At 42.5% G+C, this 15,312-nt stretch overlaps 1 protein-coding gene across 1 annotated transcript in view; it reads right to left on the reverse strand.

Annotated features, from left to right (window-relative positions):
- Window positions 1–663: 663 nt before the first annotated feature.
- arhgef12b (Rho guanine nucleotide exchange factor (GEF) 12b) overlaps window positions 664–15,312 on the reverse strand; it is an 89,206-nt gene continuing 74,557 nt past the window's right edge. Inside the window, exons 27-40 of the mRNA XM_036523423.1 lie at window positions 14,224–14,349; window positions 13,402–13,516; window positions 12,472–12,572; window positions 12,193–12,270; window positions 9,809–9,884; window positions 8,688–8,855; window positions 6,915–7,002; window positions 6,745–6,822; window positions 6,538–6,626; window positions 6,099–6,356; window positions 5,404–5,643; window positions 4,852–5,081; window positions 4,431–4,500; window positions 664–2,786 (exon numbers count right to left, since the gene is read on the reverse strand). Coding sequence (XP_036379316.1) covers window positions 2,776–2,786; window positions 4,431–4,500; window positions 4,852–5,081; window positions 5,404–5,643; window positions 6,099–6,356; window positions 6,538–6,626; window positions 6,745–6,822; window positions 6,915–7,002; window positions 8,688–8,855; window positions 9,809–9,884; window positions 12,193–12,270; window positions 12,472–12,572; window positions 13,402–13,516; window positions 14,224–14,349 — 1,728 coding nt within the window. The 3' untranslated portion in view covers window positions 664–2,775. The remainder of the gene's footprint in view (window positions 2,787–4,430; window positions 4,501–4,851; window positions 5,082–5,403; window positions 5,644–6,098; window positions 6,357–6,537; window positions 6,627–6,744; window positions 6,823–6,914; window positions 7,003–8,687; window positions 8,856–9,808; window positions 9,885–12,192; window positions 12,271–12,471; window positions 12,573–13,401; window positions 13,517–14,223; window positions 14,350–15,312) is intronic.

Here is a 15,312-nt window from a genome sequence, read left to right on the forward strand (position 1 = left end):
AGAGATGTAGGTCTTTACACTGTGGTAATACCTTTTCTTAAACAATTTGAAAACAATTCCCCTCCAATGTTTGGTTTTTGAATAATGATACCATTTCATGACTGTTTTCACCAAGCATGTTTAATGATATTTAAACATTTTTTGTTTGTTTTTAAATTTTTTTTTTGGCCAAGAATCTCCATCCCAGTTCTCATTCCCACCCCCCACACAAAAGTAAAATAAAATAAAAATACACAATTTTTCATCTTGTCTTTTGTCTTGAACAATATACCACTTTGTTCAAATTTAATAGAATCTCTTAACTAACAGAGCTATAATTCATGTTTTGAACAAGAAACCAAAGACCATATTAATAATAATATCCATAATAATATAATAAAAATATACCTCATGAACGTCTAGACAAAATGACCAATAAAAATACAGGTTGCATTAATATTTTTAGGGATACTTTGCAGTCTTTTTTCTTTCTTCCTCTTTTTTAGTAGCTTCTGTTAAAAGAATAAATGTATGATGTAGAATGCAAGAGAAAACCATGAAACAAAACAAAAAAGAAATGAAAATTATTTCTCTGCTTAAGAGATGCAATGTTGGTCATAATTGTACAGTTTTTTTACATTAAAATGTATCCACAAAGTTCCTTTTTAATGTTTCTGCATTCTCATGTTTAGCTTTATTTTTTAGTTTAAAAAAAAAAAAAACACAACAAAAAAGGAAGTTAAGCCCGAGTGTCCAGGTAATGCCTGGTGAGAGTCCCATAGCTTGACTGCGGAAGGAAGAACGGAGCGGACATATGGCGCTGTGCCACTGTGTGACGCTGCAGTGTCGTGAGTCCGACCCTGGGATCCACACCCCATGACCTTGTTTTCAGAGCAAAAAGGTATTCAGTAGCTTGTTTCTAAAGAACATTGTACAGTAACATGGTAAAAAAAAACACACACACGCACACACTGTGTTCAAAAATGAAAAAGAAAATACACAGCAAGTTCAGCCCAGTGCTGAGGGCAAATGTAAAATTTCATGTTGTACAGTCGTTAGGAGGAGGAAAAAGATAAATACAACATTATTTTGGGGAGGTTAATGATGTAAATAAAAGACAGTCTTCTGTCTGGGTTCCTGGCTGCGTGGCTCCGTGTGGGGAATTCATAATAAAGTACCACTAATGCAAACTGTAGAATACCGAGGGTTAGAAATACCTGGAAATGTGGGCTGTCTTTACAGTGTCTCTCCATTAGCTATCGGTGAAGTTGTTTTTTTGAAATATTCCTATTTTTTCCTTCTCCAGCTCCTGACAGGAAAAGTTTTCATTACAAAAATTAACATTAAGATTCAGTCCCCATATTTAAACTGGGAATAATACTAGTGCGTGAGTGTCTTGTAAGTGGAATCAACACAGACTGGTCTGGTTTGAAACCCCCTACCCGAGTAGTCATATATGCACTCTATATTCCTGAGACACATCCTAAGGCCCACTACCATATCTTTCAAAGTCGCTATACTCACAGCTGCTTTCACTGGAAATAGCATCTGAGTTTTTTTTTTTTTTTTTTTTTTTAAACACGCTCATTACCACAATACCAGATGGTCCAGCAGGAGTAGAGTTTTTGCATTCCTATCCAAAGGGGCAGCTTACAGTGCAACCGTCCTGAACGCCCTGACTGACAGGGGAAAACTCCGAGGTGCTTTTGAACAGAGACCACACTTAGCCACGGCCAGGTAAGGGTGAACAACAAAACAGCAAGGCTCTGGGAATCCAACACAAACATTTCTCTGAGCAGAAATGTGCCACTGCTTTCCTAGCACTTAGCTTTGCCGCTTCGTCAGGCTTTATTGGACCACTTTTCAGTTCGTAACACCTTTAGTTTATAACCTGACGATGAATCAGGTAAGCTTCATTTTCTGTGTCACTGACCACACATTCAGAAATGCCTTGCACAAGGCATTTCTGAATGCTTCTGGCGTAAAACATCTAACGAGTGCTCAGGTGAAGGAAGAACAACAGCTGCAGAGGAAAGAACATGCCACAGTGCAGTGATACAGGATGAACCATGTCAAGTGTGGAAACGAAAGACTGTAGTGAAAGACTGGAACTCGTTAATAGCTCTGGTGGTAAAACGTCATTCTAGGGACGCCACAGGAGCACAGGTCTGTTCCCTCCTTTTCCCCCTGACATTCAGGGTGGGAGGATGTGGTCACAAAGGTCTCTCGAACAGAGCAGGCATGAAGCTTCCAAAGGGCAACAAAACTGCATGGAAGCAACACAGGGGCCACCAATCACAACAACATCCATGACAATGACAAGGACAAAATGAAATAAATACATATGGGGTAAAAATAACAACAAAACAAACAAAAAAATCCAAATACATTACTTAAAAATTTCCTTATGTCTTCTTGTTTCCATGTTCAATATATCCCAAACGAACAGCTTTGTACATTTTGGTATTGTTTGTTCTTGTTCAGAGAGGAGCTTTATGACCCAAAGCTGGTAGGCAGACTTATGGAGGCAAAGGCGGAGCCAGAGAATGCATCTGGGGGCAGTCCATCTTCCCTGATTGCCTTGTGCTGTCAGATGGGAGGAACATCTTGGCAGCCCCTCCACCTTCCCTCTCTCATACAGATCTCTTCGGTTTCAGTGATGGGAGGGGCTCAGCTGTGAAGGGGGGCAGGCTGTGATAGGACATTCCAAAGGAAAGAAACAAGAGGCTGCCTCCTCCCTCCATCCCCATCTCTTCCCTCCTGAATGGATGCAGGGGCTGGGCGGCTCCACCAACACTAACTCTTGTCTAGAGTAAAGCAGGCAAAGAAGGAAGGAGAGACTGGTTAACTGTCACTGTTCCACAGGTGTGCTCAACAGGGTACAAAGGATAGGGTAGAGCATGGGTCTCCAACAGGTTGCTCGTGAACTACCAGTAGCTCGCTGCCTATTTTTGAGTAGCTCGCCAAAAGGTTCAAAGATTATGTACAAAAAAATCCGACAACAAATAAATGCACCCTGGAAACCTCTTCCCATTTCAATCCAATCAAATACACAGATGTCCCACCCCCTCCAACACAAAATGATATCAGCTGCCAATCAAATAAGTTACGCGACTGTCAAGTTTGCCAACACGTCGTCACATCAGTTACCCTGTAGGTTAGCTACCGAGCTAAAGCAAGGAGTTTGGTGGTGTTAGCAAGCCAGTTTAGCTCATAAAATAGCCAGATTTATGATGAACAAAGAAAGTGGCCAGGCCAAAAAAACATGCTATTTCCATGAGGAATGGAAACGCAAGTTTTTGTTCTTTCCATGAATGTGAAGGACAAGTGTGTGTGCCTCATCTGCGGTACCAGCGTTTCAGTTGGTAAAAGATGCAACGTTCAGCGCCACTTCAGGGACATTCTAAAGCTCTTAACGTGAAAAGGCTTAATGTGGCTTAACATGGCAAAACAGCGATCAATGATCACCAAATTTCTCTCGGACATGTCTTGTCATAAACACTTTCACCTGTCAAAAAATCAAAACCGAAATCCTATGAGTATGGACATTATCTTACATTAAGTGTTTTCCTCTCCATTGACACCCATTATAAGGAGAAGGCTTAACATAGCTTAATGTTCCAAAATAGCATCCAATGATCACCAAATTTGTCTGACATCTCACGTCATAAACACGCAGTAATGTTTACTATATTTTCTATGACTTTGATGTGAATTTAAGATGTTTACGTGCTCTGACTGTCATACCAATGAGCCTGGCTCTTTGGCATTGCGGTCAAAGCTGCAGTTTGGTAACCCATAGATCTGGGTTCGAAGCTGGGTGGGGTGGCTGCTAAAGAGGGCTTGACACATTGACACATACATTTGACATGCTTTTGATGTGAATTTAAGATGCTTTTGATCCAAAATGTGAGCTTTGGATATTGACATTTGAAACATGTATATACAAAAAGTAGCTTAATTCAGCTGGTTAATGTGAGTGTTTTGATACGTTATGTGAATAAGTATGAGTAACATAAGACATGAGTAGCTCTCCGCCACTTTCATTTTTTCAAAGTAGCTCTCAGATGAAAAAAGGTTGGAGACCCCTGGGGTAGAGCATAGCATAGATCTGCACCTTGCATGCCCATATCAGAATCAGAGAGAGCAAGCAATTTAAGGGCGGTCCTACAGGTTGTCCAATGAATACTGATCCCAACAGAAGAGCTATAACAGTTAAAGTTAAAGCAAACTGGGCAATCGAGTTTTAGGGAGAAAGTAGTGTGGTGACAGCAGGGGCAGTGTGGAAACATCACTGACAATAATGGACTGTCTGGTTATGAGCCCTTTGTTATCACTCTTCACTATCACTCACAGTGCTCAATCGTCAGTTATCCGCTGCTAGTTATCAGTTGTCGCCTACAACAGTATAGTGCCTACTGAGTAGAGACAGAGATGAGAGAGAGTGGTACCTTTGTTTTCATCTGTGTCAGTAGCTGCTGCCAGGCTTTGGCGTAGCTGATTATATCTGGTCTCCACATCCTGAAAGAGAATGGATAAACTGAGCAACTGTGGAGGAGACTAGACAGACGACAAGATAGGTGGAGAAGCATAAGGATGGACATTGTGTGTGCCTCCAGAACCAGGTGTTCTTCATGTCAGGAGTGAAGGGTCTATCTGCAGACAAGCAGATCTGTCCAAAAGGGAAGTTTCACCCCAAGATATTCTGTTCATGGTTGTGCCCTTAACCCTAGTTGTAAACCAACCCCAAACTCCCACTGCAGTTGTGGAGAGAAGCTGGAGGTACACAGCACCCATGAACAGGATGAGTCAGATGCCGCCGCCCCATTTTTAGATTAGTCGGTCAGGCAGCCTGTGATCATGAGACCTTACCTTCAGGTGCTGCAGGCTGGCCTGCAACACGCGGAGGTGTGTCATGACCTGCCGGCTGAGGTTAGGGACGCCCCCTGGCTGTGAGGATGAGGAGAGCAGCTTCTTCAGATCTATCCCGGAGTCTGCCGCCGAGACCCACCGGGCTCCTGGTTCCTTATCGCTGCCCTGGAGGTCGTCGTCAGTGCTGCTCTCCCCTGACCCCCCATAGCCCTCCAGGACCATGTAGCTACCTGTTGAGAGAAACAGAAACTTCCAGAACTCTCAAGACCAGCCAACTCAATTAACATCTGACTACACTGAAATCATACTTCAGGAGTAAAGTGGAGAAAATAGACACAGAAGGGAGATATCCCTTCTCCCTTCACAAAGCACTGTGTGTGTGTAAGAGGTCAGTATTCTCTTTATCTGCTGCACCACATATTTTCTCATTCCTTGTATTTCCTCATTCCCTGTATTTTCAAAAATGTGCATATTCTGAAATCATGACAATAAGATTGGGTTGGGGGGGGGGGGGTGCCGGACCATGTCCTCTGGGAGTCACAATGTGCTCACCACAATCCTCGGAAGTCTCGAAGAAGCCTGTATCCCCTGAGGCCAGTGCCCTGGCTGCCTCCTCCCTCCCGGCACCATTCTCCGGGGACCGCAGGGGCGCCACAGCCCGGGACCCTGAGCTCTCCATGGGTCCCCGCAGGGAGGTGGTCCTCAGGAGCCGCCCACCTCCGGCCCGCCCGCCCCTCTTGCCCTCCTCCTGTGTCATCATCTGGCTGACCAGGACCTGCCTGAGCTCAGCCACTGCGAGAGCAGAGGGAGAGAGACAGATTGTCAGACAGAGAGCACGTCTCACACACACACACACACACACACACCTAATAGATAATGAAGTATAGCTGTAGCACTCAGCATAGTAATGGCGTAGCTCAATGACATAATGACATCACAGAATATGTAGTGATGCTGCGGCCTATAGTGAACTGATGGTGTTCCAGTCAAACAATGTAGTGATACTGTGGCAGATTGTGAATGCACTAATTATGCAACAGTCAGTCAAGTGATGATGAAACAAGGTGTAGTGCCGATATCGCACATACAGTGATGGCAGTGATGATGTGACATGATGTTTGTGTGGTAGTAAAATAACACACTGTTCTGATGATGAAAGAGATACTGTAATGATGATGTAACAGTGTAGCTATGATGTAAGAGTATAGGGTGGGGCAGCCCTCTCTCTCTGTCATTCATTCACTCACAGGTCCTCAGGGCCTCCTCTGCTCTAGAGGGAGGCAAGATGAACGGGTCTCCTTCATCACTGTCAATGGCAACACCCTGCCGTGACCTCTGTGGCAAAAAGGGCAGCCTATCAGCAAGGTCCGATTCCAAGAATGGCCCCTCCTCCCCCTCTCGATCTAGCTCCTCCTCTTCCTCCTCAGTTTTGATCTCCTCAAATGGGTTGGAGCCTGGGGTGGAAGGATGCACCAACTCTGTCGAAGAAGTGCCCACGTCCTTCTCTGTGTACGCAACATAACAGCAGCATGTTACTCATATGCACTGAATCCATTAAAGCATGCAGATTCAGCAGCAGAAACCACTAAAATCAATGAACACTGCCAGCTGGAGACAGTGCTTTGAAGTATGTGGGACATGTTTGCCTCTGATCAGCAGGTCAGGTATGATTTGCATTTTATACACCTGGGGACTGGATGCTTCCAGTGGAGCTGCGGTCAGGGTCCTTCAATTTCACACCAGCGCCGATCATCTCCACAGCATCTCGCTCCCCACTAAAAAAAGACCACGCAAAATGTTACTTAACTTTACATTTCCTCTAAAACAATCAAACATAACAAATATGTAAAACAAAAAACACCCATCTAAACACTGTAAGGATGCAAAACTCACTCTGTTTGAGGTAAAGGTATGATATTGTGCGGTTTTGTTTTCATGTAGTCAGCCCTCTGTGTGATCAGACACTGCCACCTGGTGGGTGGAGGATGAGAGACATGGTGAACAGGTCAAAAACGCTGAAGATCTGCATGTGTTTCTGGGAAAAGTGCAGCACAGAAACTCACAATCTCTGTTCGGAAACAGTCTGCGCCATCAGCTCGTAGATCTGTGCCCCGTTTTCAGACATGGATAGCACAAAGAAGGACCTATTGTCTGGAGAGAGAGGAAGAAGCCGGTCAACCCACACTTGAATGGGTGTCACAACCGTGTTCTTCCAAAGGCTCACTATGTGAGCAAATCAGGGCTTATGACTGGCTCAGGCCCTGTTCACACCTGGCCTTAACATGCGTCTTGGGTGATCCAATCACAAGTGTACAGCGCTAAGTACAGGTGTGAACGCACCCATGATGCATTGAGGACGCATTGAGATCCGATCGCTCAGACCACATGCGGAGGTGGTCTGGGCCGCATATGGTCACATTCTTTTAGCAGTGTGAACGCGAAGTGTCCTGGGCCACACTGAAGGACCACCTACTCAACTGACGTCCTCTGTGTAAGCGAAAGTATGCACTCATTCGCATGCCAACGGCGTTCAGTTCAGTGTGATTACCTGTTTAACGCGTATGCTAAAACCGGTGCTATTAGAACACGAGATTGGAAAAATTTTAGCTTTGAGGAAACAGCGATTTAACGTTAAAAATACAGCAAATGCTAACTGAAAACTATGAGAAGCTTAATAACGCTAACAAAAACATAACGACTCATGTAATGCAGCCTCACGCGGGCTAAAAATAAGTGCGAAAGGGTTTAAAAGTGCGACAACAGGCAACAACAACTAGAGTACATTTTGACAGGTAGAAGTGCTTATGACAAGAGATGTCCGAGAGAAATTTTGTGATCATTGATCACTGTTTTGGAACATTAAGCGTTTTAGAATGTCCCTTCTTCCATAACAAGCGCGCTTCGGTTTTAGAAAAGTGATTCATAAATGTATTCACAATACTAGCAAACCAGCAAACACCCTTTGATATTAAACTACATCATGAAACATTGTCATTGCAGTGAATAACGTAAGAAACTTTAGAAACATAATATCTTGCTTAGCCTATTAATTCAAAGATAGTGGCAAGGTGCCAAACAAATACGGTGAAGTTCAACACGTTCTAGCGTTTCTGCCTTTTCCAACGATAAACAGAATTTAACAAAAGATCAGCTGCAGCTGAGTTAAGGGTATTTAATTGCAGTGATGCACAGAATACCTTGCTAGTCAATTAGGTTTTCATTTACAGATACAACTCGCATTATTTCATAGTGACAGTCATAACAAGATTTGTTCAAGCAGACCTTTAAATGATGCGTAAACTTACATTTGCAGACGGAAATGACGTATGTGTTTATCTGCATATCGAGCGGGGAAGTGAAATCCGATCACAAGTGGTCACTCGAGAGGCATGTGGAGATACATTTTAATGCCAGGTGTGAACAGATGTTCTTAGAGCTGTCCACTTATGATCGGATCACCCAAGACGCATGTTAACACCAGGTGTGAACAGGGCCTCAGATAATTTGATTGACAGCATGTGACACCTCCACACATTACATGGCTCAAGATGTTTTGGACATAATGGATTATTCTCTGAAAAGGTTTTAGTCATTAATCTGAATTAAGAAGTTAATTATTTTTCATTATATTTAAATGGAACTTGATTTCAGTTAAGAGGTTGCATCTGGAATAAAAATTTAACAGTAAACGATTGGGAAAGTGTATAGATGAACCAAGCCAAGAACAAACCGAATCAGTGCCTCTCAATTCGTGATTGCCTGAGGCAGACTGCTACACCAGACATTTTTTTGGAATTTAGTTTGGCTACACTGAACTAACCCAGTGCTGGTCTCACCTGTGGCCACAGAGCGCACCAGCACGGTGTTGAGCTTGATGATGGGACTGAAAATGTGTTTGGTGTCGGCTGTGCCCGCCAGGTTCTTGCTGTGGCACTTGAGAACGAGTCGTTCATCCTGCTTCTGTAGCAATACCAGGATGTCCTCCAGGAGCAGAGTGTACAGTTCTGGGAGGAGAAAGAGAGAGAAGGGGAGTGGCTTCAGGCCTCTCTAACTGTTGTGTTCTTTTGCCAAATCTAGTCAAATCAAGTCTAATCTGACCGCCTAATCTAAATGGCCTAATCCATCCTACTCTGGTCAAATGCATCACACTGTTGCCTACTCTGGCCAAACAGGGCCTATTGGTAGCCTACTATCTAAGGCACTTATTGCTACCCTAAACTTTTATGTAGGATAATTTAATCCAGACAAAATGGTATTAAGTTCCTTAAACCTATACCTATTTTCTCTATAATGTGATGCAGTAAACTTACATATTGCTTTTTGAAAACCACTTTTCACAGCTGACTATAGTGGTCTTACCAAACAAAGCATCTCCTTAAGAGACAATGACTGTCACTTGCAAGGCTGAAATAACCTGGTAAAGCAAGAAGCCTCTTGGAGCCTCCATTAGGAGGAATGAAAGTTTTTCATTATGGTTTTTAATCATGGCCACTGCCTTTTCAATCACTACTGTGCTATTTGATATATTGCCACAAATAAAGATGGTCTCTGTGCCTTAGGCCCTTGGCAATTACTACATTTTCTTGTTAAAAATCAATTGTTCCATCTGATGCTGAACAGCAAAAAGAGCATGTGTTCAGCAAGAAATCTATTAGTCACATAAATACTTTGGCTAAAATCTATGCTCCAAACATTGATTTATTAAGTCTACATAATGGTTTATGTTCTTGATGGTCAAAACAGAAAATCAGTTTCCCCCCTACAGGTTAAGCTGTGATCGCAAACAGGAAAACACATATTTTGTGTTCAATGCAGAACAGTGGTTTATAGCTGTCTATTTTAAAAGGTACAGTAACTGTAAATAATGCTGTTGAACACATGCAGTGAACCTGAGCAGGTTTTATTTATCTTTCTTTTTCAAGGTTATCATACATATGTTATCCCTTGACATCAGTACCGATTGTCTTGTCTTTGTTGACTTTCCAGGAGAGAGGTCCCTCATGCACCATCTTCCTCTTGGTCAGGTCCAGATTCTGTGGGACATGGGACAAAGAGCACAGCTGTGAGCAGGTTTTCTCACTCAAACTCAGGCCATCTACCACACAGAAATGTCATCCAAAATATTAGAAGAATGCTGTATATGTTAAAATAAGTTACTGCTACTTCAACATACCTACTTTCATTCATAAGTTAAATGTACTGTGTACTGGGTCTCCAGGACCCAGTACACAGAGCAAAATGATATACATAAACCTATACAATGAAACATGCAACACAATGTATGCAAAGAATGGCACATTTTACTAGCAGTAACTTACAAATATAACAAATGTATTGGTCTGTATAGATGATGATAATCCACCTCTTTGTCCAGTGTGCTTCATTCTATGGTGGCTCTGAGGCTTTTTTTATCGTGTTTATCAGTTCAAGATACTTTCATTTCATTGAGTACAATGAAGCTGCACAGTAACCCTCAGGCACTTATAAACAGTGCATCACCTTTTAATGCAAAAAAATATTAACCTATTTTTGAAACAATGATGTGACCTCCCAATATTCTTCAGTAAAATATATTATAAAATATACTGTAAAATAATACAGATGACTTGCTTTCTAACATTAAAGATACTGTACAGAAGATGCAATGAGCTGTTACTTTGTGGACAGTTTCACCAGGGAAGATACTAAATGTACAGTGCTGCCTGACATGTTTATAGTTACCAATTCCAAATGTTAGTTTAGAGGAAATCATGTGTGTGGTTGAAAATCAAAATTAAAAAGGAATTAGTGCAGGTGCAAAAATAAGTGACTCCCAAGTTGCATTGGTTAAAACAAGTAGGTAAGCAGACTCAGGTGGGTAAATAATTAGGTACCAAATTAACCAATCAAAGGAGGGAGTTTGGGCAGGACTCTGATAAGAAACCTGGCCAGTTTGGTGTTACCCATACAGGTGAATGCACACACATCATGCCAAGAGGAAAGGAGATCTCACAGGACACCAGGAAGAGGGTAGTGAGAGCACATGACTCTGGGCAAGGCTATAAAATCATCTCAAGAAGATCTGAGCTCCATCAATCCACTGTGAGGCAAATAATTTACAAATGCACAGCATTTAACATGATGGTACCTTGGCCTAGAAGTGACATTATTTATGACTGGAAACAAGCTTGTGGAATACTAAGAAAGGGGATTGCACTGATCCAAGGGACTACAGGTTGGTTAACTTAACTTGTACATTGTGTAAATTTCTGTAATCCATCATAATAGATAGATTAGAAGTATTTCTTGAAAAAATACAATCATAAATGATAGTCAGCATAGTCTTAGCACAGGGAGATCATGCTTAACAAATCTGGAGTCCTGAAGGGATTGGTGTTGGGACCACTGCTATCCCTTATTTATATTAACAACTTTTTAAGGACATTAGAAGGATAACAGTTCAATTTGCTGATGACACTTAACCTGGAGATGAAACTAGCGGTTTGGAAGCTACCTAAGTGACTCAAGATTTAATCAGAATACTGAAGTGGGCAGAGTCGTGGAAAATGAAGTTTAACATTGTCAAATGTAATACATAATAATTATACTTGCAGGAAATTACAATGTAAGGCTGAATTATTTTATCAACAGTGCAAATCTAGAGTGTGTGAAAATGAGCAGTAATAGCTGATGCAAGTCTAACTGTAAAGTAAAAATGCAAATAGGATGCTAGGATACACAGAAAAAGTACAAATCAAAGGAGATTGTATCAATTTTTATACAATGCCTTTGCCCCACTACCTTGGAGTACTATGTCCAATTATGGGTGCTATATTAAAGGAATGTCAAAGAGGCTCTTGAAGAAGAACAGAGAAGGGAAACAAGACTGGTTTGATATATTTAACAAATAAGTTAACAAAACCAAACAACAAGACCAAAGAAATATCTTTTTAGTCTAGACAAAAGAACAGGGGAGATTTAGCTGAGGTGTCTGCATTTTTAAAAGGGTTAAATAAAGAGTACCACAGAAGTTATTTCATGATTAGCTCTGTCAGCAGAACAAGAGGACATGGGCAGAAGTTAGTCAAAGGTAAATTTCATACTAATACTACAAAGTATTTTTCCTCTCAGAGAGTTATCAATGCATGGAATGGCTTGTTAAGATTTACAGTGGAAGCAGACACATGAATTAAATACCTTCTAGACTATCGATATAATGACGAGTCTGGCTGTGCTGAATGTTCTCTTCACCAAACTTCTTATGTTCTCACGTTAGTATTCCATATACAGTGGCACATTCATATTTATACCTTCATCAGAAGAGTTAGCCCAGGCCTGTTCTGTGACTGGATGGTGACTCACCTTGAGCTCTGAGATCATGGGGTTCTCACTCTGTTTCAGTGAGGACAGGTCTAGCCGTCTCTGGTAGTCCTCCAATCTCTGTGGGACAAAGAGACATTAACATGGAAGAAATAGCAATCTACAGTGTGTTTGACTGTGCGAGTGTGTGTGAGTGTATGTCTAAGCTTGTCTGTGTGTGGCCTACAAGATGGAGGGAAAAGTGAGAGAGTATATTCTGTACTGTGGTGTGTAAATCACAGACAGTTCAATCCACCTTTGCCTGGCCCCCCCAAAAATCACCTGCTTGTTCTCAGCCTCCTTCACAGCCTGGTTGACATAGTTGAGGATCTTCCGACAACATTCTCCTGCTCTCTTTACCTTCTCTTTTTCCTTGGCGTCCTCTGCAGAGCACACACAGGGGAAATCATCACCATTTGTTCTGTGATAAGCACATGCTTCCTGTCCTTAATTCAGCAGCAGTCAGACGTCACGTTTAGTCGATACGTGCTGAAGCAAATGTAGCCGGGGCTGAGAGGCCCCTGATCCTGACAGTATGCACTAAGTCTCCCCTTAAAGAGATGTTTAAATAACAACATCGGTCTGACAGAGCAGAGCCGTGCTTCACTGTTGGCTGTCCCTGAGCCAGGGTTTTGAGGAGATCTCAATTAAACACACTGATTCAAAATATCTGTGCAGGTCCGTTTCAGTTCACTGAGCCCACTTCTAAAACACACCCACTGGAGCCTTCCTGAGATTCCACACTGGGGTGCACACAACTGTCACAAGGCTCCGTGTCGACAACCAGAGTCCAAACCTCTGTTAATCAAATCTGTATAGCCACACCAGGTTGTAATGCAGTATGATGAAGACAATTTCTCTTGTACTTTGAGCATGGCAGAGTACAGCATAATATAATGCACTGTGATCCAAATGAATAAGAAATACTGAATGATCACACATTTTTGTGAATTTGAAAATCCTGTCCACGATGAATTATGATGAATAATGAATGAAACAAACAGCAGCCATCAGGACATGACATAAGTGCATACTGAAAAGGCTATATTTAAAACAAAAAAACAAATAAAAGAAATTATACTGAGAAATATTTTCACTGTTCATGTAAGATTTTCTACAAAAAGTTGAGTTGTAGTGAGGACACCTTGACTGAAGCTAATTGTGAGGTTACCACTCTGTGGCACCCCCAGAGGTAGGCAACCTGTACTGCACCTGTGTACTTGGCAATGTTTTCCAGGAGGAGAGGGTACTTGGTCAGCCTCTGCATCTCTGCTGGAATGATGTCCTTCAGCTGGAGTCTGCGACACAGACGGTTGCTCTCCGCCTCCTGAAATAACCATGTGAAAGAAACATGACGCTGTGAGGTCAGAATCCGCGCTGGGTTTTATGGTACCACAGCACGGGTCAGGACCCAGTACACAGAGCACTTTCAGGAGAGCCGTCTCTGTGCTTTCGTTCTTTCCGTCTTTGTCTCCAAGCTACTGAAAACACACCTCTGCAAGTACACTGGAACTTTTTACTAGGATGTTTGTTAAATATTTAAAAGGAACCTTCTTGTGTACCGATGTTTAATTTGAATTACAAATTACAACAAAAAAGTGTTTCATCACTTTTTTGCTATAACCTCAGGGCAGTGGAAATTTACGCTCAATGCTCATTTCATATTTGCACTGTGTCTATACTGATATTGATATTACATTATTTTTTAGTAGATGCTCTTATCCAAGAACTTACAGTTAACACATGCTCCACATTTACAGCTGCACATTTTACTGAAGCAATCTTGGTCTTCTCCCTTGCTCAAGGGCACACTACCAAGACCAACAACAGTAAAACCAGCAACTTTTGGGTTGCAAGCCCTGCTCCTTACCACTACACCACACTGCTGCCTCTTCATTATGTAACCAAGCCTGCAGCATCCCCTGAGAACCTGAAGAGCTGGCACTGAGCATTGAATCTTCTGCCTTCAAGCTCTGTCGACAACTGGGCTGCCCTTCTGTGCACCCTTCCCAGCATGCCTCTGGCTGCCTTTACCTGCATGAAGGAGGTGAAGCGTGCATCCTTCTTCTGCCGGGTCTTGATGAGCTCCAGAGCGAAGGGCTGGTTGCTACAGAATGTGCCAACTGCTCGCTTTATCTTCTCCTCCTCACCACCACTGAACTGGAAAACCCAACGTGACACATCAGGGTCAGGCACTGAGATGGCCCTGACTGGCTCCAGCCACTGGAGAAGATCTGACTGAATCACTGGTTGAGTTCTGACTGAGTCGATACAGGAGTCCTGACTGAGTCACAACAGGAGTGCTGACTGAGTCATTGCACAAGTTCTGACTGAGTCACAACAGGAGTGCTGACTGAGTCATTGCAGGAGTTCTGACAGAGATACTCATCATGCTAATTTTATCAGCTGGCATATCGTCTTGGATTTACTCTCCATCTGGCTTGCAGCAGTAATGCAGCTGTTAGCTAGCACTATCTTTCTGTGTCTGGACATGAAGCTAGCTTTGAGATATTGCACTTAAATTTTAGCGGTTTTGCGTGTCCAACCCCTTAGCCCTGCCCGAAAAGTACTCCATGCTTCAGAAGTGCAGATAGTCAATTATAGAAAACTTCTTTGCATTAAAAGTACTGAAAAAGCATGGCGCACTGCATGAAACAGATGAGTATCATATAAAAAACAGCATTACTACTTGTGACACTGCCACATAAGCATTTTCTTGTTGGCCAGTCGTAGAAAATAAGAAGAGTGACGAGGCTAACAATATTTTCCTTTGTATGAACTAGGGTAGCTCCGTTTTATAATAAGCCTTTAAAAATGTGTGTTTACCTGTATGTATGCCTGAATATGTGAAGATTATCCAGTGTGAAATCAGCGGGGGGCTGACGTAGTAGGGGAACGAGTCAGCTGATTGACGTGAGAGGTTGATGGGAACACGGAAGAGTGAAGAGGGAGCTTTTGAAATGTGGAAGCGGCGCGCGTTTGGATTACAAAGAAACTCTCTGTCAAGGTGGTTCTAGCTCTGCCCACAACGCCTCAGCGACAAGGAATATCTCGGCCGAGACTCAACGGAAGCTGTGAGACTGATTTGTTTTCTTGTATTGCGAGGAATTATTGAGTGTTCAC

The sequence above is a fragment of the Megalops cyprinoides genome, chromosome 3 (assembly GCF_013368585.1).
Source record: "Megalops cyprinoides isolate fMegCyp1 chromosome 3, fMegCyp1.pri, whole genome shotgun sequence".
NCBI classification, from domain to species: Eukaryota; Metazoa; Chordata; class Actinopteri; order Elopiformes; family Megalopidae; genus Megalops; species Megalops cyprinoides.